Source organism: Anarhichas minor, unplaced genomic scaffold (genome assembly GCF_050575085.1).
Source record: "Anarhichas minor isolate MPS153535 unplaced genomic scaffold, ASM5057508v1 ptg000058l, whole genome shotgun sequence".
NCBI classification, from domain to species: Eukaryota; Metazoa; Chordata; class Actinopteri; order Perciformes; family Anarhichadidae; genus Anarhichas; species Anarhichas minor.
The window spans coordinates 2,588,107-2,615,981 of NW_027466504.1; the positions used below are offsets into that span (position 1 = coordinate 2,588,107).

At 41.4% G+C, this 27,875-nt stretch overlaps 1 protein-coding gene across 6 annotated transcripts; it reads right to left on the reverse strand.

The window, feature by feature from the left end:
• Positions 1-758: 758 nt before the first annotated feature.
• On the reverse strand, positions 759-27,427 carry hells (helicase, lymphoid specific). Of its 6 annotated transcripts, none has more exons than XM_076076866.1 (24): positions 27,330-27,427; positions 24,476-24,573; positions 23,652-23,770; positions 22,528-22,650; positions 22,384-22,425; positions 22,245-22,272; positions 22,063-22,121; positions 21,930-21,971; positions 20,726-20,953; positions 15,135-15,317; positions 13,702-13,845; positions 13,273-13,469; positions 10,603-10,696; positions 9,726-9,887; positions 9,242-9,387; positions 8,952-9,035; positions 7,854-7,998; positions 7,654-7,737; positions 6,547-6,666; positions 6,341-6,457; positions 6,089-6,248; positions 3,470-3,566; positions 3,258-3,334; positions 759-977 (listed from the first exon to the last, which is right to left on the reverse strand). In XM_076076866.1, the coding sequence occupies exons 2-24, from the start codon at positions 24,495-24,497 to the stop codon at positions 889-891; spliced, it is 2,562 nt and encodes an 853-aa protein (XP_075932981.1). In that variant the 5' UTR covers positions 24,498-24,573; positions 27,330-27,427; the 3' UTR covers positions 759-888. The 6 variants fall into 6 exon arrangements, with proteins under 6 accessions (XP_075932981.1, XP_075932979.1, XP_075932980.1 ...); XM_076076864.1 differs by lacking the exon at positions 27,330-27,427 and adding an exon at positions 27,235-27,308; XM_076076865.1 differs by lacking the exon at positions 27,330-27,427 and adding an exon at positions 27,230-27,292.
• Between the last annotated feature and the right edge of the window lie 448 nt (positions 27,428-27,875).

The following is a 27,875-nucleotide window of genomic DNA, read 5'->3' on the forward strand; positions in this document are numbered from 1 at the left end:
CGCTGGTTTATAGGTTTACATGCCTACCAACGACGCTGCTTTATACAGACTGGCCAGCAATCAGAGAAACTGAAAAGCTCAGCTTTGCCCCAATAATAATAAAATAGATTAAGTTCTAAAGATAAATTCAACAACGATCAGCATGTGAAATGGCTGCTGTGCAGTAAGCTTGTGTTTTCACAAATTTTGTAAGCTACTTTTATAAGTCCACACATGGTTTGTGATTTATTCAACAGACGTTCAATATATAAAACAGTATTCATCTTTCCCCTCATAGCACATATTTTGGTTATGAATGGCCAGCAATAAGCTGTATTGGAGTAGATTGTGCTTGATTTGCTCATTAAGCATTCTCTAAATGTAAATCTCTCCCCCAGGTTTAATTTAATTTAAATGTAATACATTTTATAATAATTACTTTGCCAAGGATATTTGCATTTATGTTGGGACAACATTCCAAGAAAACCTTTGTTGTTTAATTTGACCATATGTGTATTTTGATTTCCTGATTTCTGAAAGGAAAGTGGGGAAAAATAAATAAAACAGTGTTCATAATTACACCATGTCTGAAAAAACTAAAATATGATTAGAGTCACTGATTTCACTGTCCATTCTATGCCAATTATCACTAAGATTGACCAAATCACACCTGTGGAGAACTGGGCTTGTAAGGAAAATAGAGAGCATTTCTACTCAATACTAGAAATCAGAACCTGACAGGACAATGTGTTTAATGCCGCAAAAAACACAACATAAAAGTCATGAAATCAGTTTATTTATATATAAAAAAAAGACATAAAGAACATGTATGCTGAAGACTTTTGTACTATCGAGACAGTTAAAGTAAAAGAGAAAAAACAAAAAAAGTCTACAAATGAGTGAGTGTTCTCAGGTTAACATGATCTCCGACAACTCTTTGGCATCGATCACTTTGAAGACTCCCGCCTTCTCTTTCTTCACGTTCTCCTTTACTTTGTCTGAAAAATACAAGTAAAACTTTACATCAGCTCACTGGTTTAAAAACAGTGAAAAGCCCACGGACAAAATCATGATAGATTTTGTTATAAGTAGTTATCAATGTAAATAGACAGTGTACTGTGAGAGTCAACTGTCTTCACTTTACAGACACGTTTAGTTTTATTCATTAGGGTGAAATGAACCTTTAGTGTTAAATTTATCTAAAGTTAAGGCCTTTACACACCGGGGGTGTGACAAATAAACAGAAATGTGAAATGACTAAATTTGTCTCTGGTGATCAGTTATTTTCACAATAATAGTCTCCGGCTATTATTGTGAAAGGTAAGAACAGAAGGTGTGGATTTGCTCTTGCGCTGCCTTCGTAGAGGTTGAAAGGAGTAATAAAATTTGCCATCTTGGTTCCGACTACGGAGTCTCCGTGTTTTTGTTGTTTTACAATCCTCATAAAGTTTTACAACTGATTGATGCCTTTATTTGTGGTGCGAAAGCTCCGAAAAATCGATTTCCGGTAAAAATATAGTCACTTTTTCACCACGTTATATCTGCAAGTCTGTGTGAAAGTACTCATGACAAAAACAACAGTTTATAATTAATGACTTGCGAAATAATCGCACGGAAAAAAAAAACCAATCCAGGTGTGTAAAGATTTTTACTGGGACATTGCACTGAAAAAAGCAACACTGGGTGGCAGCAGTAAAGCTTAGTCAGGTTTCCTCCAGGGTTCCCACTCTTTTCGAGATAACTTTCAGTGATGAATAGCTGGTATGACAGAAGGGGATCGCACCATACACTAATATGTTCCACTCTGTAGGATTTAAGAGTCCACGGCTTTAACTAATCGATGAAATCATATCTTATATGCTTAGAAATTATGAGACTGTGATCATAGAATATAAAAATAAACAGTTACCAGCCAGTGGTGACTAACTTTTACACTTTATAGATTTTAAAAAAATGGCAACGGCGGCACATGTATACGTCCCATGAATTTTGCTACATTTTTTTGTCTTAATTCGTTGTTTTGGAGCCACAGAGATGTGGCTCCATCGTTCATCGGTAGTGTGTATGTGTGTAAGTATCCACAGTGTCCACCGAGCGCAATGTTATTGCATTTTTATCTTCTGCACCTTATCATATAGTTCACTTTAGGGTTGGGCCGTGTTGAAATTGCCCCACTGACGATATCGCTTTTACAAAAATGACTATATACACACAACATGATTTTTATTTTTATTTTTTTTAAATAATGAGCTGAAGAGAGACCCACACATAAATATCTACTGGGGATGCATATGCTGCATTACCCATTAGTGTCCATAATGTATAGGCAGATTTTACGCAAGGGCACGAGGAGATCAATCAATTTCGGCAGCTATTTAGAATTTAGTCTTAAGACAAAATATGCTGATTAGTTTTGTTCACATTTTAGTTATTTTTGATCCTTTCTTTTTTTTAAACTCGAAACGTTTTAGTCCAGTTTTAGTTGCCGACAAAACGAGTCAACCTTTAGTTAAAATGTTCTCTTAATTTTGTCGGCTACTTCTAAATTTAGTCTTATTCCCGTGTCAAATGCGTTCACAAACGGCAACCGAAAATGTGGTTGAATATTTAACCTTAAAGGGCCTTGAAGAGTTCGATCACACCGAGACGCGTCACTAGAAACACGTCTCCCACAAAACCATTGTTTTCCTATGGGGCTCCTCTGTTGTGCGGTTTTTATAAGTGCATGACAGTTAAAATATTTTCAACACCAGGCACGGAGTCGCACCGCTCGTCAATGTTACAATTGAACGAGGCATCCAATCAAATCAAGCAAAAGCCGGGCTTTACTTCCACCGACTTTCTGTTTTTATAACGATAGATATGGTTGGAATGGACATTGACATTAGTTTCCCCCTCATTCAACAGCAGAGCAAGAGCTTGATATCGGCATTGAACCCCCCCCCCCCCCCCACCGTTATTGTTGGAATGCTGCTTCAGCATTCCAAGTATTGTTCTTCAAATCTTTATTTTTATCTTTATTAATTTTAGCTTCCCAATGCATTTTCAGCAGGAAATGCATTTTCTAGTTTACATTTGATTGCCTGGTTGCACACGCACCCCAGCTCTATCGGCTCATCAGCTGTTTACTGGACTCGCTTTGCCAAAGGGGTGTTTTTGATGAGTCCGCACCTGTTACAACGCGTCTGTGTGATCGGCCCCTTACAGAGGTGCTTTTACTGTAACACACGAAGCATGACCGCTTGTTGATACAAATATACAGATCGTGGACTCCTCACCCAGCAAATCGCTGCGATCCAGCAAGAGCTGCAGGTCCTTGTCGCTGATCACTTTCCCCCTCGATGCTTTCACCTCCCTGAGCGGGACAAAGAGACAAACGTTACCCTCCACTTCTGTTGGGAAGTTTGCTCCCATTTAAAAAGACAGTTTTGGTTCCTCTTTACGTTCTCTAAACATTTGAACTTGTTTAGAGCGGAGGAGGATTTCTTACTTCTGTGTGCCTCTGGCTTTGAGCAGCGACATCAGCTCATCCAGATCGATGCAGCTCTTGCTGTGGCTCAGCGCCGCCTTCCCGCCTTTGAACTGATCTGTGGAGGAAAGCAGCAAGACAGAAACTATCATTGCAAGTCCACATTTGGACAATACTTAAGACCACCCAGTGCTTGCAGTTCAAATTGTGGTGCATGATAAAATAATACTAATCTACTGCTGTTTTCAGCTGCAACCAATGTAGAGTAATAATAATAACGTGATTAGTTTTCATTGAACCCTGCTACTGTATGGCTTAATATTAATGGACTTCCACTGTTACTGTAAAGCCGTTAGAATTGTGGCCCATCTTCTATTTGCAATTAATATGCATTAAATCCCGTTCACTTATTTAAATTAAAATGGTAATCTACTCTGGCTAAGGTAGTTTATCAAGAGTAAAATAATTGCTGTGATTTAACTGCAAGCTTCCAATCTATACACACATCTGCATTAGTAACCCGCTGAAATTAAGGTACAGGCACCTTAACCCTCTCTCATTACTTCAGGGCCCTTGGGAGCAACTGTACCTGGGACTGGAAGTACACTGGCTGTGGCCATTACAGTGTACAGCTTTTGCCGGTGCACTTCTGTGATGAGAGGGCATGTGAGCCCTTGTTGCTGTAGTTTCTCTCATTGGAGCAGAGGCTGCATTTAGCATTGCCTTCCATATAGTTTTTTTTAAACACTGACAGGGGGAAGCTGTACTGCTCTCCCTTCACGTCCGTTTAGACCTCCACCGTTATCCAGGCCCAGCTCCACTCACATCTCAGCTCTGCGTCAAGCTGCGCTACACAAACAGCATCCTCTTCCTTAAGCTCTTTGACCATCTTATCAGTATCTGGTCCTCATTTTTCGTGGTCATAAAAGTTATCCTCCACGAAATCATCCTCATTCTACTTTGTGTTAAAAAACAAACAAAAAAAAAAAACCTGCAACCAGATCCGCCGGTGTTCCGGTTTAACGTTAACGAGTGACCGCGTGAACTGAACCAGAACACGGGGGTGGTTGCATGTTTCATTACGTTACATTTTTTCCCTTCTAAATCGCGATAATGACACGTTAACAGTCGACAAGGTTTTGCACGCAGTGGACGTTAGCCTTAACCCAGCAAGTCTGAACTGTAATGGTACATTACGTAACTTAAACTTTGACGCCAATCCACCAACGTTAGCTAACGTGATATCAAGCCGACTAGCTTTCCATTATAAACAGGTTGGGAAGCCGGTGTAGACATCTTAATGATGATTGGCCAAGACTCAACACGTCACATCAAAGATGTTTTATTGCGAAGATCACAAAATAACCTTTTCTCCTTGTCTCACTCCAATCTGAGAAACGCTGGCTGGCCAGTTGACCCCCTCAATCTCTAGTTTCAAGTCTTCTTCAATACAGCATGATGTTTATTTAGTAGATTATTGTCCAGTTAGAGTCAAATAAGACTATAAAGCAGGGTATGCTTTAGGGCAGGCTTACTGTGATTAACAGGTTGCTGCAGCTACCAGAGCCGTATACGGTGTCTCTACGTTACTCCTCCGCATTACAAATATGGTAACTTCTGTTTATTGATTATAAACGGCCAAAATCCAAGATGGCGACGGTGAAATCGCCAAACTCAAGGCTTCAAAACAGCAGTCCACAAGCCAATGGGGGACTTCATGATGACTACGTCCACTTGAAACCCAGCTATAGCAATTGACTTTTGCTATTGGCTGATTTGGAGGCAGGTGACGCAAGTGTGCTGTGATTGTCATGCTACACTGTAAGAAAGAAAATGAGCGAACAAAAGATGCGACATGGACGAAATCTTCTATCCCACTGCGGGTCCTTTCATATCGCGATAACGATACATATCACGTTATAGCATGTTTTCTGATAATGAAAAAAGTATAGTCTTTGAAATAATCACATGGTGAGGCCAATTTTTGCATTCTGCTACTTTGAGTGTTTTCTCATTTTACTAAGTGCAAAATGAACGTTTCAAGTGAAATTATAGGGAAAAACTAACTAAATATGAGCCTCACTCATATTTCATCTCAACATAAGAGACAACAAATGTTATATAAATCAAAATCATCTGATAAATGCATTTTACAGAGGATTATAGACCAGGTCTATAATAACTTCACATCTTTGGTCTGACTCTACAGCATGTAAGGTGTATACACAGCCTTCATTCGTGTGCACAGCTTCTCCATAGCTTATTTCCTTTAATTCTCGTACCACAGATGGACTGTTCCTACATTAACGTCTAGAAACAAAACATTGCGTTCAAGCATTTCTGTGTACCGTAGTAGGTCTGTGTTCCTGGATGTTGTGCTCTCTCGAAGACAAACAGCTGTTCGCAGCCTAGCTATGTTCAGACTACCACGCGCAAGGAACGCAAAGCGTTGTCCAAATGACATTAATAACACAGTTCCGCTTCTGTTTTTTCCGAGATCACGATAGAAACAATATAAATTCAAATTTTTTGACATTGTTTGATGATAAACATCGTCATGTCGTCCGTGGTATGATGACACTTTTTCGCGTTCTAGAGGCTTTTTTTTTTTGTAAGGCACTTTGAAGCGCAGTCACTCACTCTTGTGGATGACCATCTGCTCCAGCTTCCTCTTGGCCGAGGCCTTCTCCAGGATCTTCTGGTCGATGGTGTTGGCCGTGACCAGCCGGTACACCACCACCGGTTTGGTTTGCCCGATTCGGTGGCAGCGATCCTGAGCCTGCAGGTCGGCCTGGGGGTTCTGAGAAAGACGGAGCGAAGCATCAGCACACACTGACTGACACCGTCTTCAGAAATAGGTTTACCACACTTGATTTGTTGATCTGCACCCACCCAGTCACTGTCGAAGATGATGACGGTGTCGGCGGCCGTCAGGTTGATCCCGAGTCCTCCGGCTCTGGTGCTCAGCAGGAAGAGGAACACCTGAGGATCTTTGGAAAACTTGGTCATCTGGGGGAAGGGAACGACAAACAACCTGATGATTATAGTAATTACAGAGACACTGCGACGTCTACTGAGCTCGTTTTTCCAAAACTCACGTTTTCATCTCGGTCGGAATAGGACATGTTGCCGTCCAGTCGGCTGTACTGGAAGCCCCGCAGATAGCAGTAATCCACCAGGATGTCCAGGATGGACGTCATCTGACTGAAGATCAGAATCTGGACCACAACGACGAGTCAATACCACAAACAAGTCAGAAAATCTGAACAGATTTGTATGCTTTGTGTTCCAATTACAATGCGATAGTTGTTTCCCCGACATCTAGATCTTTTTTATGTTGATTGACAGGTGTGACAATAACGTTCAAGTATATTTAAGCAAGTACATTTCTTGTTGGACTTAAAAGATCAACTCAATCTGCATTATTTTCCGGGTTTTTCCAAATGGAAACACACACTCAGCACATTAGCAGTGATGTGAAAGTCAGCGCTAGCCGAGTCAACATTAGCTGTGCTAAGTTTGAAAATAGTTGAAAGAGTTAGTTAGGATCTTTTGAAGTGGGTTAGTATGTGTACTACCGTGTTGTGCAAGGTTAAATACTGTTTTTATGAATGGAGTCTTGTGGCTTTGAGGAGAGAGATTTAACGGCTTCAGTTCCCCGCCACTTAGCCACCGAATAAAGTCAGTATCAGTATAAGTGTACACTATATTTAAAATATTTTCCCCGCTTGGCATTGTCAACAGACAGCCCTTTCCGACGGGGAACTGTTGCCGTTATAATCTCCTCAAAGCCACCAGACTCCAAGGATCTCTAAAATTTATATTTGCTTCCTTTTTTCTTTTGTGCTGATCCGATCTGTGATCCAATCAATGACTCGATCCGAACCGTGAGTTGTATGATCCGTTGCACCACTATAACACAGCAGGAAAAAACAAAACAGAAAGGCCGGTGCAACGACACGTCAAACTGCCTATTCTTTTTGCATTTTTCTAGTGTTTAAAATAACCTTCATAATGGCGCTAATTTTGGTGGAAAAAAGAGGGTATAACTGATTTATCTAAATATAACCTAAACCTCCCAGACCTACCAAGGGTTGAATGTAAGTACTTGGGCCACAACTGAGCAGGACTACTCATCAATAGTTAGCTTGAAAGACTTCATTAATTCTCCACTTCGGCTGACATGTACTTGGGTCATGGTTCACCTTGTGTCCCCGTTCCTTCAGTGCAGGCAGCAGTCTGTCCAGTATGAGAAACTTTCCGGAGCTCTGCACCAGCTGCTCGTCAATCTGCAGGACGTACGCACAAGAGTGTTAAGAGGGGAACTCGTCGCAGAGGGGGAAGATCAAAACTAACGTTCCAAAGTTAAACCAGAACCTGTAGCTCCACCTTTACTGTATGTTACCTTGAACTCCTGTGTGGCGGGGTCGAGGGGATACTCCACTAGGTAGGGGTGGTTACATGTTTTCCTTAGCAGCATGAGAATATTCTGCAGCTTCAGGTTGATCTGGGCATCCAGCGGGCTCTGGACATCCGGCACCGGAGACGAGCTGGAGGAGACGAGAGGAGTCACGTTACGCTGCATTCATATGGAAATCAGGCAGACGGCAAAACGGATATCATGTTAGTGGCAAGAGCACGAAGGTAAGATTAGGCGAGGCCAGCAGAGAATACCCGGCGATATTTTTAACTTTTTGCCGTCCTCTGCGACGGAATTTACTAACCAACGCTGCTTAGTTACCTCACGCATGCAGAATATAAGAGAAAGCTGCATTTTTTTGCTACATGCATTACTAGAATAATTACATAAAAGAGTAGATGCAAAATCACTTATTTATATTTATCCAACACTATAGCAACATTTAGTTTTGCCGCCCGGCTGTTCACTGCAACGATTTGTTTGTCTGTCCTGTGTCGTCAAGATGGTGTTATCAGTCTGTCGTGTACTCTGCCTGATTCCATGTGAATGCAGCATTAGGGCCCCCTTCACATGCTGCGTCCGCCACTTTCATCGCTTTATCCACAGTGTGTGTGTGTGTGTGTGTGTGTGTGTGTGGGGGGGGGGGGCACCTGCGTGCTGCGATGACGATGAAGCAATAATTTAGCATCAAGTGTCACCGACTAAACTAAACAAAAATAAATGGATTTCCAGCACCGTAAATCCCTCACAGTAGCTTTACTGCCTCATTCGTCTGTGACTATTTGTCTGACCTTTCAACTGGATATTGTGAAGTACTTCACCGGCAAGATGAAGCAAGTATAATATTCCGTGGGACGGCTCCGGGTAGTCCTTAATTAAAATGATTTACTTCTCCATTAATTTACCGTAGACTGATATTCGCTGAAGAAAGAAGGGATAACTGCCAGCTCACTGCGGCGTTCTAAAAGTTGATTTTTATCCGTTGTCGGAGCATGCTTGCGCACCACGACGGTGTCACTCTCAATCTCAAGTGCGCTTTCCACGCGACTACATTGAGGATGTAATAAAAAAAAAAAAACGCACATGTGAATGGCTCCTAAGACTGATACGCAGCCACAGGTTGTGCTTCTCTTGCAATCGGGGAGATCATCTTTGTAGAGGATGTGCCTTCAAAACATGGCAAGGGTTGTTATAGGACCAGTACCACCGCCTTTCAAACAACATACAGTTTATATGGCTGAGAACAAAAACAGACTATGGAGATCAATGAAAATAAATCAATAAGCAAGTGATATTAAAGAAGATAGAGAAATGAAACCCAAGTTGAGTAATCTATTCAGTATTTTTCGTGTGCAGCTGGGATGCTCACTGACCTCTGCTGATCGTGCTCCTTTTGGACCATCTCCAGATATTTCTCCAGGTCGTACGGCGTGTCCCCGTCTCGCTCTATGTAGTCCACCACCTTTTGACAACCGCGCTTCGGCCGCCCACTTGACGTCAAAACCACGGGAGCCTCTGACTGAATAAAACCAAGAGAGCGGGCGTTTTCAGTCACTCTGTTTTTTACTGGACTGCACTGATGAAGGCTGAGCTCAGACGCCCGTCACTAACTGTTTAAGCTCTTTGTATTGCAGCTTTCAACTATGACAACACACTGTTTTACATTAGACATAAAATAAACTTTATCTTTAGAAAGGAAGATTCTCCTAATGAAAGTTGCAGAGTGGAACTTTAACTTATCAGCATATATCTGCAATATCAGCCGATATGCTGACCTGGCAAAAGGTTGAAAAGAGTATTTAACACAGAACTCATGGAGAATAAACCCACAGAGACCAATTCACAGTCCTCACAAACCTTTTCCTGGCCCAGCATCTTGGCGAGGGTTTTGTTGACCGCGGCGGTGTAAAAGGCCTCCTGTTTGGCTGTCAGAGGAGCGTACACAATGATCTCCTTCTTCGGAGGAATCTCCAGTGTCACGTCTGACTTCAGCCTCCTCAGCAGGAATGGAGTTAGGATCTGAAACGATGAGAAAACTGTTTTTTTTTAAAAAGAAACTATTTTTTTTTCTTTCTGTAACCACAGAAAAGCCAAACAGTTCACACTAAAAGGCAAGGCAAATGTTTTGCACATGGTGACCTTTGACCAAACTTTCGAAATCAGTTTAACATTCGAGTCCAGGTGGACTTTTGTGTGAAACTTAAAGAAATTCCCTCCAGGCGTTCTTGATCGCAAAAGTGTAATAAACAGATCAAAGGGATCCTGAAATAACGACACAATGACGCAGATTTGAAAAAAGTTTTATTCCTCCATTCGACAAAGTAAGGGTGTCGCCGAAGACAGGAGGAGATCTCAACGCTGATGGTCTTTTGCGACATGGCGCTATACAAATTTCGCCTGGCGATGAGTTGACTTTGTTATGACATTGTCCCATGCGAAATCAAAGTTTGCTTTGTGTGAACACATTTAAAAAGGGGATCAATTTAAGTAAGACATAGTCACCATTTGATCAAAAAAAGTCTATATACATGTTTATGATACAGTTTATAATGTGATATATTACTTATATTCAGAATAAAGCACGTTTGTCTTCAGGACAGAAAAATGATCCATACCCACAAAGCGGTTCAACACCAATGCTATTATATTAAACACACTCAATCAACACATGATAGCATGTCAAGGCAATTGCAATAGTCTCCCATGACTGCACTGATGGTTCAGGAGTACTGACCTGATGCAGCATGCTCAGGATGTTCTGTTCGCGCTCAGTAGCCACCAAGGTCTCCGCTTCACCGATGGTGCTGATGTCGAACCACGACTCGAAGCTGCACGGCAGACAGGTCGACAAGGGGTTAAACCTAAGCGATGACTTAAAGCTGAACAGCCAGCGACAAATTAATCATAGATGTCACATCCAACCGAAACGATTTGAGCAGTGTTCAGTTACAATAGAAATCCTTTGCATTTGATTAGATCGCTAAAAAGTGGGCAGGCGATACAGAGTTACAGAGGACTTTCGGCTCCACACACACACCCTTACATGTTAGATCAGGAGAAGATGAAGGAGAGAAACTTTGTTAATTTTCAGTGACAGAGCTGATTGAAAAAAAAGTTTCCCTTGAATCAATTAGAGCCTGTGTCTACGAAGCGTCTTTTTCAGAGCGCCAGCGTCATTTTTCAATTGTTACCAGTGAGGAGTGATCGTAGGGAAAAAAAGCGCTGCATGCAAAATCTTTTTTTCTGAGCGATCCGCCTATTTTTGTGTGGCCGCCCCGAACGCTTCAAGTTGATATCTCTTTATAAATCTACACAAAGTATGAAGCTGACATCCTCCGCTTGGTAAAGTAAAACTGAATAGCCCAAATAGATAATACAAAGCAAAAGGAGCGATGCTAGTCTACCATATGACGGTGATAGGTTATAAAGTAGGTGTCTCAAACTCCCGGCCCGCGGGCCGGATTCGGCCTGCCACGTCATTTTATGTGGCCCGCGAATCCACCAGCAAAATAATAAAAAAAAAGTTTAAAAAATCAAAAATTAATAAAAACAAAATTTAAAGTTAGACTTGAAAATAAAAATATCCCCATAGTCGAAATTCTGAGATAGAAAGTCGAAGTTATGAGATAGAAAGTCATAATTCTGAGATAGAAAGTCAAAATGATGAGATTGAAAGTCAAAATTATGAGATACGTAAACACAGTCATAGAAGCAGCTCTTTGGCTGGTTACCCTACATGTGACATGGAAATGTATTGTGAGTACATTGAAGACTACTTTAAACGTGGCTTTACAACACATGAAATACTTCACGTGGGATTGTGCAAATGCACCCTTGAAAGGATTTTAAGCTTTGAACAAAGTTATTGTCATAACTTGTTTGATATTTGTCTTTGCTATTTTCTTTAATAGTTTGATAGAGTAATGTGGGTTTCTTAACCCTAAATTAAAAGGATTTAAGTTATAACAGAAATGTGCTTAAATATATTTTTACATTTATATAACTGCATGTACAATATTTTTACACTTGAATAAACAATAATCAAATGCAGAGTTATTTAACAATATGTTACGAGTAGTTACATTTACAACCGGCCCTTTGTCGGCGACCATGATGCTGATGTGGCCCGGAGTGAAAATGAGTTTGAGACCCCTGTTATAAAGATATGTCTGTCATAGAAACTTTTAGCGCTGGGATGAAGTGCCCACTGAAGTCGAGCAGGGGTCGACTCTTCCAGTTGCAAAAACAAGTCTGTCAAGATTGTACGGTATCTATAAGAAAATTACCCTACTTCTCAGTAAACATTGTAAACATGAGTTTATGGTCTCAATCGCTAGTTTTATGTCTTCTTTAATACAGCATGATGTTCTTTTAGTAAATTATGGTCGATTTACAGTAAAACAGACCATAAAATGGAGTTTGCTTTAGGGTGGGCTTACTGTGATTGAGGGCACTGCTCTGGAGCCAAATCCAGGCCAATAGTTTTGATTATTTGAAGAAGAAAAAAAGCAATGTATTCAAAATAAAAATAAGTGAATGAAAAGGTTTTTGGGGTTGAATATAATTTTGATTCAGTTCTGGAATTGTTTTGAATAAAATATTTTCATTTTTCACTTATATATTTTGCTATTTGAGGTCTTATTTTTTTTTCAGTTTCAAATATTTTTTTCACTTTCAGACTTTTGGCCCTGATCTGGCATGGGGGGCGTGGCATCAACTGAGAGGGGCGTGTAAATCGTGAGTGACAGCAAAACAAAGAGGGTTGAGGACCTTCCACAACCACATTGCCTTCAGGCAACGTGGGCACCGCGAGAATTATGATACAAAACTTTCTATACACCATATTCACTTGAATGCAGTGGGAAGGGTTAACCCAAGATGGTAACGGTAAAATCGGCAAACTCGATTCTTCAAAATGGCAGTCCACAAATCAGTGGGTGAAGTCACGATGACTACGTCCACTTCTTCTATACAGTCTATGAGTGCTACGCTATGTGGACACAGACCGTTAAACCTCAGTGACATCATTTTGGAAATTAATAAAAAGTTCTTGCCCACATATATCCAAACAATCATCTCTTCCTGTCCCTCCATATCGCGCCGTCAGCTACTAAGATACACAAACGGTGAAGTGTGGTTTAATGGTTTACGGTGTGTGGCTAGCTAGTCGCCCAAAAGTCTCATTTAATTGAACGATGATTTTTAGTAAACGCCCCCAAGATCAGAATGAGTCATCAAACATTTGAAACGGTGTTAAAGAAGAGTAAACACGGATACTGAATTTGTTATACATTAGCATAAAACAAGAGATAAATAAACAATTGACACAGAACTGGGAAAATAATTTTGAGTTTCACTGGTACCAGCACTCTAATCGGCAACAGAAAACGGCGTGGCTCCGTACCTCTTGAGGTCGTCGAAGACCTCTGGCAGGAGGAAGTTGAGGAGGGACCAGAGCTCGGCCAGGTTGTTCTGCAGCGGCGTGCCGGTCAGTAGCAGCTTGTTGTCGGTTGGCAGCATCTTCAGTTCACGCACCAGCCGGCAGTTGAGATTTTTAATCCTGTGGCCCTCGTCCACGATCAGGTACTTCCACTGGAAGCGCTGGAGCGGAGCACAGACATGGCCCAACTTCTTACACAACACTCATGACAACAGTGAAATAAAGGTGGCGACTCAATTATTTATAATATCTATGGAATCTATTTTCTGGATTGATCGTTTTGTCTCTAAAATGTCCGAAAACTGTGAAGGGTGCCTGCTAGAATTTCTCTAAAAGCTGCATGTTTCACTGAGCCGGTATAACTGTTTGGTAAAGGATGAGCAGGGATCCTACCTGTAGGAACTTTCTGTCTATCATGGCGATCTCGAAGGAGGTGAGCATCACAGGGCACATGCTGAGGGCCCCCTGAGGTCTGCGGATCTGCTTCAGCAGCTTGGCCCTCTCAACCTGGGTGCCGTGGTAGAGCAGCACTGACACCTGGGACAAACACACGACACTGTTCAGACCGCTGAATTACAACAGACGAGGTGCGGGTCTATTTTACTCAACAATACACCTGCAAATCTACAACTTGTATGTGTTTAAAGTAGGGCTGCACAATTAATCGAATTTTAATCGCAATCACGATTTTGGCTGCCACAATTAAATGAGCATGATCGTCAGCGATATTGACGTTTGAAATGCGTGCTCTGCTACATATCAAATCAAATCAAGCGCTTCCTCAACTAACAGTCAGCCGACCACCAGGGGGAGAACGAGATGGGAGGTGTCATGCGCGCACCCTGCAGACTCCGCTATTAGTAGAAGAGTAGAGAGACAGACAACAGAACAGACGGTCATGGGTGTCGTGTGAAAGCTAAATCAAATGTCAGGAGCAGAAGGCGAGGAGCTAGCCCCTCGAAAAAGATCATCATCCGTTGTCTGGAAGTTTTTTGGATTTAGGCCAAGTGACGTTAACCAAGAACAAATCATATGCACAGAGTACGTTAGAGTTGTGTCTGCGCCGCATAGCAATACAACTAACTTGTTCAGCCACCTGAAAAATCACCACAAACCACAGTACGACGAATACATTAAGGCCAAACCTAACGTTACCTCACTGAATCTCCGTCCATGTCCAACGTCAACCCAGAAAACCATAACAGCGACCCTGCATAGCGCGACAGCGCTCATCCACCTCCCAAAGACACACTGAAATAACGGAAGCAATTGCATTTCATTTGGCCAAAGATGTGTGTCCAATAAATACTGTGAGCAACACACATATTTATTTTTAGTTAGCCCTTTATTTTGGGTAAAAATGTTATTTATATTTTGCTTCAGGTGAATAAGAACCGTATACGTTTTATTTTGATGCAGAGACGTGTACATTAGCTGGAATGTAGCATAACATGGAAGTGAAAGCAGTGCTCTGTTGATTTAATTTTGGGTAAAAAGTGTTGATACTATTTTATTTATATTTTCCTGCTACGAGATGCACTGTGATCAGGACCAGTCTGATGCAAAGATTTGTACATTAGCCAGAATGTAGCACAACAATGGAAGTGGAAGCAGTGTTCTTGTTCATTTAAACGTGAAAGTGCAATAAAAAGATGTTGTCCCTAAAATTAATGAATAATCGTGTTAAATAATCGTGATCTCAATATTGATCAAAATAATCGCGATTATGATTTTGGCCATAATCGTGCAGCCCTAGTTTAAAGAACCAGTCGGACGAAGAAAGTAATTTACACTTCCACGAGACGAAGATGAGAGTCACGTCCTACCTCTGGCGTGAAGCGCTTGAATTCGCTGATCCAGTTGGACAGAGTGGAGAGAGGGGCCACCACCAGGAAGGGGCCCATCACTTTCTTCTCTATCATCATAGCGATGTGAGCGATGCACTGGATGGTCTTCCCCAGTCCCATCTCGTCAGCCAGGATGCCATTGATGCCGTTCTCCCACAGCATCTGAGAGCAAAAAAGGGCAAAATCGTCAGCAACGCACAGTAATTATCACTCACTTCAAAAACTATAAAAAGGCAAAAATAAATATTTCCTCCCTTTTTCCACTCGGGTGGAGAAAGATATAGCAAAACGCCGTTACACAATCAAGTATCTGTAGCTTTAAATCAATAAGTAACTCACGCTCTTGCTACGTCACATTACTTGATGCTCAGAGCACCAAAATGTTCCGTAGGATTCCTGTCGTTTCTCTTATATTAAAGTTACTACAAGGAGCTTTCACGGTGTGTTGATTTTGGCAGTCCCTGTGGATGAAAGTGGTAGTATTTTTCCGAGCACCAGATTCCCTTTAGAAAACCTCATTTTATGGCAGCAGGAATCTGACAGTCTGCTACGTGTGGTCCTGGTTCTTCCGGGCCTCCCTTCCCTGCAGAGGGCCCAGCAATACAGCTTGGGTCTCAAGCAGCGTGCTGTTGGTGCCCAGTGGGACCGGCGGAGTAGCGATCAAAGCTCTGCTCATGGCCTAAGGAGGAGACGCTTCGGTTGGGACGCTGAGCTCTCCTCCTCCTGCCGGAGCTACCGCCTGAAGGTCGAAGGCGGCAGCGAAGCCGGAGCTGTCCACAGTGAGCTGGTCTCTGCTGGTGGCCCGCTGAAGAGATTTCTGGTGAAACTGCTTGATTTCATCAGATTTCGCTTAGAATCCCGGTGGCACCGATGACAAGTAGTGCTGGGCGGTATGACCAAAGATTTTTATCACGGTATTTTTTAAGATTCTGGCGGTTTCACAGTATTATTGTTTTTCCTTAACTGTTTTTATATAAGTTTATAGTGGCTTACTCTACTGTCAGGAGTACCGTATTTTCCGCACTATAAGGCGCGCCTTATATATGGATCAATTGGTTAATTGGTTGATCCATACTGGTTGTACACAGCGCTCTGTCAAAATGTTTCAGTACAACTGGTAAACTACAAAGCCGCACCGCGGTAAACACCGGTACTGTGCTTACTCCTAGTCCAACACGACTTGTGTGTATAAAGACCGAAGTTTGACTGAATGATTTATCTGACCGTTTTGTTGACATTCCCTTTAGCACAGCTCCATCTAGTGGATGCATAACGCAACCCCAGTCAAACGTTTGACTGTAGTAGCTTCTATTCTATGCGCCTTATAATCCGGTGCGCCCTATATATAAAAACAGTTCTAAAATAGGCCATTCATTGAAGGTGCGCCTTATAATCCGGTGCGCTTTATAGTGCGGAAAATACGGTACATCGAATATAAAAACATTTTAATGTCATGTATAAAGGCTTTGCTTACTATAGGGTTTGCTCGTATAATGTTGGGATAGCAGTTTGGCTGAAGTATTTTCGCCCTGGTCAGACATACCTTGAATCCAGTGTTTAAATCATTGCTCTGAGCCCTTCTTTCTCGACTGTCTGTAGCGGGACCATGTCCTTGCATAGCTGGATCGTTATTGCGTTCGTAATGTCGCTCCATCGCTTGCTTTTCTTGTCATATGCAGTGCCTTGAGCAAATGCCTCTTCAAGCGATGTCTGACCCTTTGGCTTCACTGTTTCACTCGTGCTAACGTCACTGGTTGACTGCCGTAATCGCATACACTCTTGGTATTCCAACTCGTGTTGTCTGCTGAGGTGATGGAGTAAGTTGCTCGTGTTACCACCAGCGGCAACAACAGTGGTTCGACAGATTTTGCAATATATAGTCTTTTGGATGTCGGATTTTTTAAAAACCAAAACACTTCCAAACAGCAGACCCAGCTCCTCTCTTGGGCACAGACTCTATTGGTGCATCTCTGGTTTGTCTTTATTCATCCTGCATCGCTCTATTCTGTTCTTTAATGTAACGTTACTGTAGCGACATGGAATCCCCCAACTGTTAGCAGACAGTTTTGCTACCGGGCTAGCTAGCGAGCTGTACCCAGCATGCCGTTCGACGGTGTAGTTTTATAAATGTACAATTATTAGTGTTACAAATTGTTTATTTGTCACAAACTGTTGTGTCGTGTTTTGCCCTGTTAAAGAGCGTTAGTTGTGGGTTATTAATTGTTGTGTTATAACCATGATTAGGAGTCCCTCTCAATACACTTAAGACAACTAGCTCCGACCGAAGTGCCCTCTGCGGCAAACGACATATTTAGCTGCCTGTTGAAGAGTGACAGCAGTCGACATACATACATACATACATACATACATACATACATGAAAAAGTGTTTGCCCCATTCCTGATTTCTTATTTTTTTTGCATGTTTGTCACACTTAAATGTTTCAGATCATCAAACAAATTTAAATATTAGACAAAGATAACACAAAATGCAGTTTTTAAATGAAGGTTATTATTATTAAGAAAAAAAAAAATCCAAACCTACATGGCCCTGTGTGAAAAAGTGATTGCCCCCTAAACCTAATAACTGGTTGGGCCACCCTTAGCAGCAACAACTGCAATCAAGCATTTGCGATAACTGGCAATGAGTCTTTTACAGCGCTGTAGAGGAATTTTGGCCCACTCATCTTTGCAGAATTGTTGTAATTCAGCCACATTGGAGGGTTTTCGAGCATGAACCGCCTTTTTAAGGTCATGCCACAGCATCTCAATCGGATTCAGGTCGGGACTTTGACTAGGCCACTCCAAAGTCTTCATTTTGTTTTTCTTAAGCCATTCAGAGGTGGACTTGCTGGTGTGTTTTGGATCATTGTCCTGCTGCAGAACCCAAGTGCGCTTCAGCTTGAGGTCACGAACAGATGGCCGGACATTCTCCTTCAGGATTGTTTGGTAGACAGCAGAATTCATGGTTCCATTTACCACAGCAAGTCTTCCAGGTCCTGAAGCAGCAAAACAGCCCCAGACCATCACACTACCACCACCATATTTTACTGTTGGTATGATGTTCCTTTTACGCCAGATGTAATGGGACATACACCTTCCAAAAAGTTCAACTTTTGTCTCGTCAGTCCACAGAGTATTTTCCCAAAAGTCTTGGGGATCATCAAGATGTTTTCTGGCAAAACTGAGACGAGCCTTTATGTTCTTTTTGCTCAGCAGTGGTTTTCGTCTTGGAACTCTGCCATGCAGGCCATTTTTGCCCAGTCTCTTTCTTATGGTGGAGTCATGAACACTGACCTTAATTGAGGCAAGTGAGGCCTGCAGTTCTTTGGATGTTGTTCTGGGGTCTTTTGTGACCTCTTGGATGAGTCGTCGCTGCGCTCTTGGTGTAATTTTGGTCCGCCGGCCACTCCTGGGAAGGTTCACCACTGTTCCATGTTTTCGCCATTTGTGGATAGTGGCTCTCACTGTGGTTCGCTGGAGTCCTAAAGCTTTAGAAATGGCTTTGTAACCTTTTCCAGACTGATAGATCTCAATCACTTTGTTTCTCATTTGTTCCTGAATTTCTTTGGATCACAGCATGATGTCTAGCTTTTGGTCTACCTCACTTTGTCAGGCAGGTCCTATTTAAGTAATTTCTTGATTGAGAACAGGTGTGGCAGTAATCAGGCCTGGGTGTGGCTAGAGAAATTGAACTCAGCTTTCCAAAGATGTGATAAACCACAGTTAATTTATGTTTTAACAGGGGGGGGGGGGGGGGGGGGCAATCACTTTTTCACACAGGGCCATGTAGGTTTGGATTTTTTTTCCCCTTAATAATAAAAACCTTCATTTAAAAACTGCATTTTATGTTTACTTGTGTTATCTGTGTCTAATATTTAAATTTGTTTGATGATCTGAAACCTCTTCCCACTCTGACGGCCCGCCCGCGGGCCGTCAGAGTGTTAACGGCATATTTGTGTTATGCACACAACTGCTCTGTAACGATGAGAACGATAATGATATCTCATTAGAAAGCTACGGTTCTTGTAATTCGATTTATGCAAACCATTTCAAGATACAATAACAGCAGGTACAGTTAACGTCTCTGTCAAACAAGCACTCCAAAAATAGCCGATAAAATATCGCCGTGACTCACCGATTATGATTCATAACGTCCCCCTTGTGCATGCTAGTCCAGCAAAAACGGTCTTGCTAGGTGGCTAAGGGTCCACTCGATCGAATCCAGTAAAAGATTTAGTCCAAAACACATTAGTACGTCCATAAAGACCCACGGGGGGCTGTTGCATCATTTCAAATTAGCCAGCAGATATGATAACTCGCGATCATATTTCGGGCATAATTTCACTTTCCATGTCAACAGAGTGGAGATTTTGATTGCAAAATGGATGCTGCATTCCGCCGGTTAGATTGACGCCTCATTTGACCCAATAGGAGCTTCTATAGCCCGGTCACAGTTTGGAACAGCCAACGAGAGTCCGCTTTGAAAGACAATGCCCGCCTCTCTTCTTTGGGTAAAGCTCGAGCCAATCGCAACAGATCCTGTTCAAACTCAGGCTCCATATAGCCAATGAAATTACGAAGCCAAGGATATGCAGATTTATCAGATGGCGCCCTGGGAAAGTTTTCAAAACTGCAATTGAAACCGTCACTGAGATAACTGGGACAGAGTATCAAGAGCAAAGTCTGGTTCATGAGAATTTAAGAATCTGTGAAAGTTGACAATGGTTAAATATGATATAGTTAACCATACATCGACATAAATAAACTATAGTTAGAATTTCGGACACGTAGTTTATCGTAGTATATGCATTTTGACGTGGTGACGCGAGCCTCCAAATGCGTTTTTATGCGGCCGCAGTCTTAGTAAACCACGTGTAAAATATTAATTTTCTGTCGTATTGTTATCAAATTCTATCTTATACCAGGTGTCATGACTGTTGGCTGTCATATGACTGCCTTTTCAGGCCTGTAAGTCCCAGCCATAGATAACTGCTGCCATCTGTTGGCCAAAACAAATCTAGGCGGAAATAAAATCCTTCTCTTTCTGTGTGCTTAAAACGCCATAGCTCAATGCTAGTAGCACTTACAGTGATTCTGACTGATTGTGAAGAAACTTCAGAGTGTTGCCATTCAATAAAGACTAAAACCATACATGTACTCCCAATGGTTCAATAAGAGCTGTCAGTTTACTTTGGGTACGCGGTTGATAGGCGTTTTAGGCAAATTTTAGAGGAGTGAGAAGAGTGTGACAAACATGCAAAAAACTAAGAAATCAGGAAGGGGGCAAACACTTTTTCAGACAACTGTATATATAGAGAAATAGCCGGTCTTCTCTCCGATGTTCTCATTTACTTATGTAGGTCATATAGAGGCACCGGTATAAATTGAGACGGTTAAAAGTTCCTCGCAGTAACTTTAAAATATCCCGGAACAAAATCAACTTTATTACAATCTGTTAAAAAAAAAAAAAGGTTCCGTCATGTCGGATTAAGTAACTGGAATACAAACATCATCTTCGACTCAATAAACAAACAAATGACTAAACTATGACAATTGGTCAACCACTCACCCTCAGCCACTCTGTGCCCTCTATCTGGTACGACCTCATGACCCCCCCGGTGAAGAGCTGCGGCTGCTGGGCGGGGACCGGCTCGCCGTTCACCTTCCTGTCGGGATGCAGGAGATGCTTGGCGTTGTCTCGCACCGCCTCCGACAGGCGGTTCTTGATGTCCTGGTTGGAATCGCACATCTTCTCGATGTCCTCAGCTTCTAGTTTCCTCTGGACCGGCGCCTTGTCCTGATCAGAAATGTTTGATATAGACAAGCATGGTTGGATGCGTCACATTCAATGACCCTACTTCTCTATATACAATTTACACCCCCATTCCCTCTTATGGATTATTACATATCTTGAAATTAGGGGTATGCGATATGATGACATTAGATCGTGAACGATTACAATTCCTCCAAAATCTGCCTTTACATCTAGAATGTACTATTCTAAAGTTCACACTCTATCAGTTTGCAGTTCTATGGCTACAGTGTCCTCCCTGCATAGAGCTGCGCCACGCCACTGCTAAATGATCAGAGCTGCTGCTATATAAAACCATATCCTCAAACGCACTGGAAGTGATGTAATGTAGCTCCGGTGTGTTTAATGTGGAGTGAGCCCTGCGCCAGACTCTATTGTATATATTAAAAAAAAAAAAAAAAAAAAACGGCCTTTTAAACGCTACATTTTTTTGGCAGCAACTGGCCACGTGGTAACTTGCGAGGCCATCTTGCCTCGTGAGCTCTGATTAAATCGACATGCAGCTAACACACCTGTCATACCGTTGTTCTGATGAAAACTCAACTAAAAGCAGTTGCTCCTGGTGATTTTTACTACTGTTTTTTTAGGAAGAAGGAAATAATAAAGTAAACAGCTTTACAAGTGAGGTGTTCCCTTTCAAATGAGCGGCTGTGTGGTGAATCTCATTTATGCCGACGCAAAGAGAGGTTCATGTGGTTCGAAAAGTGACTGATATCCATTTAAAGAAACTTTAACACATTTTAAAGTGCGGAACGGAATTTGGTGTGGTGTTTTGTGACCTTGTTAGGCTACATATTTTATACAGGGAAATAGTAGTAGTTCGGATGTATGGAAAAGAACAGATATAAGATCGTGATCCTGTCTGAAAAAACTAAATAATTGTGACACGATATATTCGCCAAATCGCCCACCCCTACTTGACATCATCTCCCCAGATGGAAAAAATAAAATGAGCCATTACCGCTTCCTCCACTTTTGCTTTCTTGGCTTGCGACAAGATTTCCTGGAAGACAAAAATCAAGCTGAACCAATGAGAGCAGATCAGTAAATGGAAAATCTGCAAAAACGGGCTAAAAAGTCAAACGAGGCCTTACTTCTTTTGACATGACGTCTGCTATTTTGTAGTCATCAACCCTCCTCCTCTTCTTTTTATCTAGTCCATTGGGGAATAGTCAAAAATGTCACATTCATGTACATACATATCATGATTTGAAAGTCCCTTAAAGCAGTTCATGCTATAATTCGCATCAGAGCAAATATCAGAAGATCTACTCACCTTTCTCTGGCTCTGCACGGTTTGTGTTCTGCATTTAAAAACAAACAAACAATAAACTTCTATGAATACAGTCGGAACAGTACTTTAATGGTAAGCCTTTTTTTTTTCTTTTTTTTTTATAAAGTAAAGCTTTCCTCACCTTCTTGGCCTTCTTTTCAGATCTCTCCTTCCTGAGGTTCTCCTGCAAGCAGAAAAAAAAGGAGTGTGATTAAACTTGTAGCCAGCAGGTGTCGATACAAACACAGCACAGGTTTTTACCGTGTGGCGTTCACACAAACTGTACCTCGCTTTGTTGTTGCTCCATCTTAGTCAGCAAGAACTTGGAGTAGATGTTGCTCTTCTGCAGTAAATGCTGCAGCCTCTTGAACCGCATGTCATGAGACTCCTTCTCCTGTGTTTGCCGGGCCTAGAGGTGAGCAAAAAAGAAAATCATCCATATAATGTCAAGTTTGATACTTGTGCCAATGCCGTATGAAATATTTGCACCAATACCAGAATGACTTTCTTTCAATACCTCACTTTGAGGATTAGGTTCTCCTACAAAATGGGCACGTGTGCCAAGTAGGCCTAGTACTACACACCTGTGGTTGAACACTCTTGTGCACCATATTATATCTCTGATACTGCTACATTGGGAACAGCAGATACTTCGTATTTTAATCAGAGAAGCTAGTGGGCAGCACAGTCCTGCTTGGCTAAATATCGGAGCTAACAGCTAACATAAACAGAGGTTGCATTGAGTTGCATTATGATGCGTTCAAGCTCTATTCATTTAAAGTATTGGGCAAAGGTAAATTATAAGTATCATGATGTGTTCAAATGTTATCTTGTAAAAAGAAAAATATTTGGTGAGATGTTTCTCTAGCAATATAAAATAGATATAAGAAAGGGAATTATGAGATCTTCCTAGCATTAGCAGCTTATAATACATGATTAAAACTACCGATGACAAGATTTATTTTTTTAATCAAAGCAAACATTTAAATAGAAATATAATTATTTATTTCCCAATCATTTGAATTGTGCGTTTTTATGCAAATAACCACTATATATATGACTTTATAAAAGGATAACATTTAGAATTTTTGATGATTTACGCCGAGTTAAGTTACTCTGTGTCTGTGTGCATTTTCTTTTATTTTTTAACTCCCGGGTATCAGATCGGTACTCAATATCGTCCAATAGGTAAGTTCAGGTATTGGAGATAAAAAGCTTTATCGAAACACATCAAGGTTAGACACAAGCAGCTGTACAATAACTTCTTTTAACATACAGTCTGATAAGGGACAGCTTTTGATACTCAGTGGTATAGACGATTTAATACCCAGCCTTAGACATGATGCAGCTTAACAAACATGGAAAAAATGGGGGAGAGCACACATCCTGAGGAATTAATAAGCAACACACCTTTTCCATTATGTCTTTTTCTTTCCTCTCCCCTTCCTCCATCAGCTTCTTCTCTTCATCCTCCATTTCCTTGGTGATGACCACCTCAGATGTCGCATTCTCACATTTCACACCGATGTCTTCAAAGAAAAAAACAAAAACCAGTGATAGTCAAGCTGACATAACATTTCAGAAAAAGTTGTCATACACAAAAAAAATAAAAAAAGAATTGTCTTAATGTCAGTAATAAACTGGGGAAGTTTCATGGCGATATCTTTTAGTTGCCCCCCCATCCTATTCACCTGTAGTGTTGTCATTTTACAAAACATATCTTTGAAGGCTGTTTTCTCTAAATAATTTTTTTCTCAGACTGAGCCAGAAATCTCCACTACAGTACCACTACTGACACTACATACACCAAACTTTCCAGTTTCATTCCTATCTGTATTCAAGGTATTTACTGAGAGTTTTTTTTCATATATCATTCATTGCCTGATTAATACATGATATTCCTAAAACTAGTATTTGTATTGCTGTTTTATTAGTGACAAAGAGATATCCAAAAGTCCCTCTGTAAAAACTTTTGAATCCAATACAGTACGTCAACAAAATGAAACAATTTTGAACCTGGTTTTATCAAGATTCTGGAAATGTATGAAAATTAGCACATATTTGGTAAGATATTGTAATTTACATATTAAAAACCTAAAAGTTCTGGTACAAAAGTTCTGGTTGTGATACAAGAAAATTGATTGCCTTAATGCCATAAAACAAAAAAAAAAAAAGAACGTGGAATGTGTTATGGTGAAAAACTCCTGATTTTGCCAGGGTACTTTGTGACCGACCATTGGAAGCTCCAGTCTCCATGGTTGTGCCCAGCGGCTCCTCAGACTCGTCGGGTTTTGGGCAGTGAGGGGACCCACTTCGAGATTCTTCCTTCACGCTGTCAACAGGACGAAACACACAAATCAAAACCAGTGGCTGAATTATTTTTGCTGGTTCAACTCCAAAGACACTTTGCAGAACACAACTGAGACCACACCATCTGTAACCCGGGGGAGTTACACTCTACACATGGTGGCTGCAGTGGAGGGCCGTCAGGGCCTGCAAAGCCTTCTCTGCTGGCCTCAACAGAATCACAAAGTTATATCTATTTTATAATTTTTCTTAAATACACTACATGTATTATAATTTATAAAAATTGTTTTCCCATTATCTTATTTTCTCATTGCACAGCTACCATCTTCCTCAGTTGCTCTGCTTCCAGTGCAGCTTGTTTTAAGTAGAGCTTTTATCCAATCAGATTTCACCTCTGTGTCTCTAGGTAAGAAGAGAGGCCCGAGGCCTGCAGACGCACAAGTGCATCCATGTGCAGTTTAAGTGAATGGGGACGATTGTTGATTGTCATGGTGTTCAACCAATCAGATCTTTAGTTTGACATTTAGTTGGGCTTATTCTTTGACGTGTCAGAGCTTGCTAGCCGGCCTATAGCTACGTCAGCATTACATGCAGCTCAGTGTCCAGGTGCAGCTCTGCCGCAAGTGTGCCGTCATTGGTGAGTGGGTGAGCACGTGACTAAAGTGAAACTTATGCTTGCTAGCAGAACTTAATTAAGTTGTAGCAGTCAGAGTTCAAGTGGAAAGATATGGAAGAAATTATGGCATTTTTAGTTTTTTTTTAACCAAGCTTTGTTTTTTTTAACATCAAATGACAGGGGGAGGATAAACTGATTTAGTGGCGGAGTTACTGGGAACGCCTTTCTCAAGAAGGACATTTCCAGACAAACTGGACATAGTAAGAAATGGATGGCCAACCCCACAGCTAGCAGCCCTGACCCAGCCAGGAAAAGGATTTGTGTGCTACTTTCAGTCCGCAAACTATGAACGGTATTCCTGGCTGACAGGGTCGGAGAAGAGCTGCAAATTGTATTGCTGGGAATGCCTGTTATTTGCGACTGAACGTCTTGGTGTATGAGGCCTTCTCCAACCTAACGCAGAGTCACTGATCTCCGTTTGATGATCTGACACGGCTTAAAACTGAACTGACTAATGTACCCCATGGCTGACTTTGAAGGAAAAAGCCCTGCTGATCTACTGGCTTTCCTTCAGCAGAAAGATCTGGTGGAGAGCATGCGTCAACTTTACGCATTGGCATGTTTGGCGGTGACGATCCCGATATCGACTGCCTCTGTCAAGCGGACATTTTCAGCATTAAAATGCATCAAAACCTATTCCAGAAACGCAACTGGGGAGGCTCGACTGTCATCACTGGCATCCATGGCAATCGAAAAGGACCTCTTGCTGGAACTAAAACGCAGGGATGTACTGCACAGCCGCGTTATTGAACTCTTTGTAAACAAAGACAGGAGGATGGACTTTGTCATTAAATAGAACAGCATTTGGTAAGTGAAACTGCTTTTGTTTTCTTTACATCTACAGTGTGTTAATTTTGCCTATCCTGTCGTTTATGGATATTGTTCGCTGATGTAAATACTATTTGAATGGCCCTTGCTCTTTAGTGTGAGCGTTGCTGGATTGTTTTGTCATGCTTTGTTGTAAATACATGTGGCTGGTTCTTGAGAGTTCGCTCTTGTCATTGTGTTAATTACATCGATTTTGACCATATGCATTGTCCGTTAATTATGAAGCATACCGTCCTGCGTGAGTTTAGGGTCCGGATAATTGAATCTGTTTGGGCTGTTTTCTTTTACAAACAAGAATTATGGTCTGGAGAAATGGGAATTGTGTGGCGATTGCTTAGCCCTGTTTGAATCAGTAGGGAACAGCTGCCTAAACGCTGAGGGGAGAATATAGCGTGAGTTTGTGCGTATTTTCCTTACTAAGCTAGTTTAGCATAGCCTCGCAGAATATACGTGCCTCAGCTGTGTTTTGTTTTGCTTCCGGGGTCAGACGCTGACCCGAAAACTAAGACAGACAGACAGACCGGTGTCTCCACCGAAAACATTATATTTACCACAATTTAAGCTTCTGCATTTTCCAAATGCACTAGTATTATTGTTCGGTTTGTAAGCCTCGTACCGAACGGTTTAATACGAATACGTGACGTTACACCCCTAGAAACAAATAACCGTAGCTGTGGCGCCATCATTAGGTTATTAGCTAGGTGGTAAGACAGCAGCGAAGGCCCAGGTATAAAATGCACGGCCCGCCACTGGGTGGCTGTAATATCTGTAAATACGATATAATCAAATATGACAACTCTCAGCATCGACAAAAGGATTACAGCCACGTTACAATTAAAAGTTGACGTTACATCTTTAGATTTGTTGTGATCCGTCAATGAAAATCGGATGCAAAACGATTCAACCTACCGGCTCATCGTTGCAAACAGCGAAGCAGACGACTGGGCTAATGTGTCAACGTTTCGGTTAAAGAAAAAAAAAAGTTGCCTAACAAAATAGCAACGCGGGTTGACGTTATACAAGCAGGAAAATCAGACAGTGAAGTAACGCTAAGTTAAAGTTAGCTAGCTAACATTGTTCAATGTCATTTCTGGGTGTGCAGGTCCGCGGGTATCAAAGTAAACTCAAAAAAGAATGCTGTATCTGAAACTATGCAAACGTTTATAATAAAACTAACGTTACTTTGACTTTCGACGTCCACTCTGCTACTCTGCACAGCGTGTCGTTCTGAAGCACGATAAGTGGCTACAAACGAAGAGCACACGTCCGGTCCATACCTTTCAAAATAAAACTAGTCTTGAGGGAGCTGGTTTGAGAAGGTCGCGTCAATATCTTATTTTCCAGGCTGTACTTCCGCTATTTTATACAGGAGTTTGGCGCACTTGATGCAACTAGGAGTCTTATAATGGGCGGGGCTATTCAATTTCGCGCCAGTTAGGACGAAACTTCTGCATGTAAAATAGGGTGGTGTATGATTAGAGTGTAGATATTGCAATATTTTAGAAGTTGATACGAACATTATATTAAACAAAACTTGTTAAAATATTACGAATTGAAGTATGAAATAAATAATTACTGACTCCAAAGGATTTAATGTACAAAGAAAAACATGTAACAACACAGCCACCCCTCTGAGCGGAAATATGTGGCACACCTAATCTGATATTTCCCGCGAATGCTGATTGCTTGCTGGTGTATTAATACTTTATTATACGACGTTAATAACGTCATCATATTCCACATGTATTTTAAAAAGCATTATTTTTAAAGCAACAACCAGTAGTTCTATAAATAAATGACAAACTACGCTTTGTATATTTATA

Excerpts from the sequence above, each read along its gene's own strand:
- hells (XM_076076861.1), bottom strand. The coding sequence starts at position 26,623 with ATGCAGAAGCTTAAATTGTG. Across the intron at positions 21,972-22,062 it reads CAGACGTCATGTCAAAAGAA|GAAATCTTGTCGCAAGCCAA; the intron begins GTAAGGCCTCGT and ends TTTGTCTTCCAG. Across the intron at positions 3,335-3,469 it reads AAAGCCAGAGGCACACAGAA|GGAGGTGAAAGCATCGAGGG; the intron begins GTAAGAAATCCT and ends TGTCCCGCTCAG.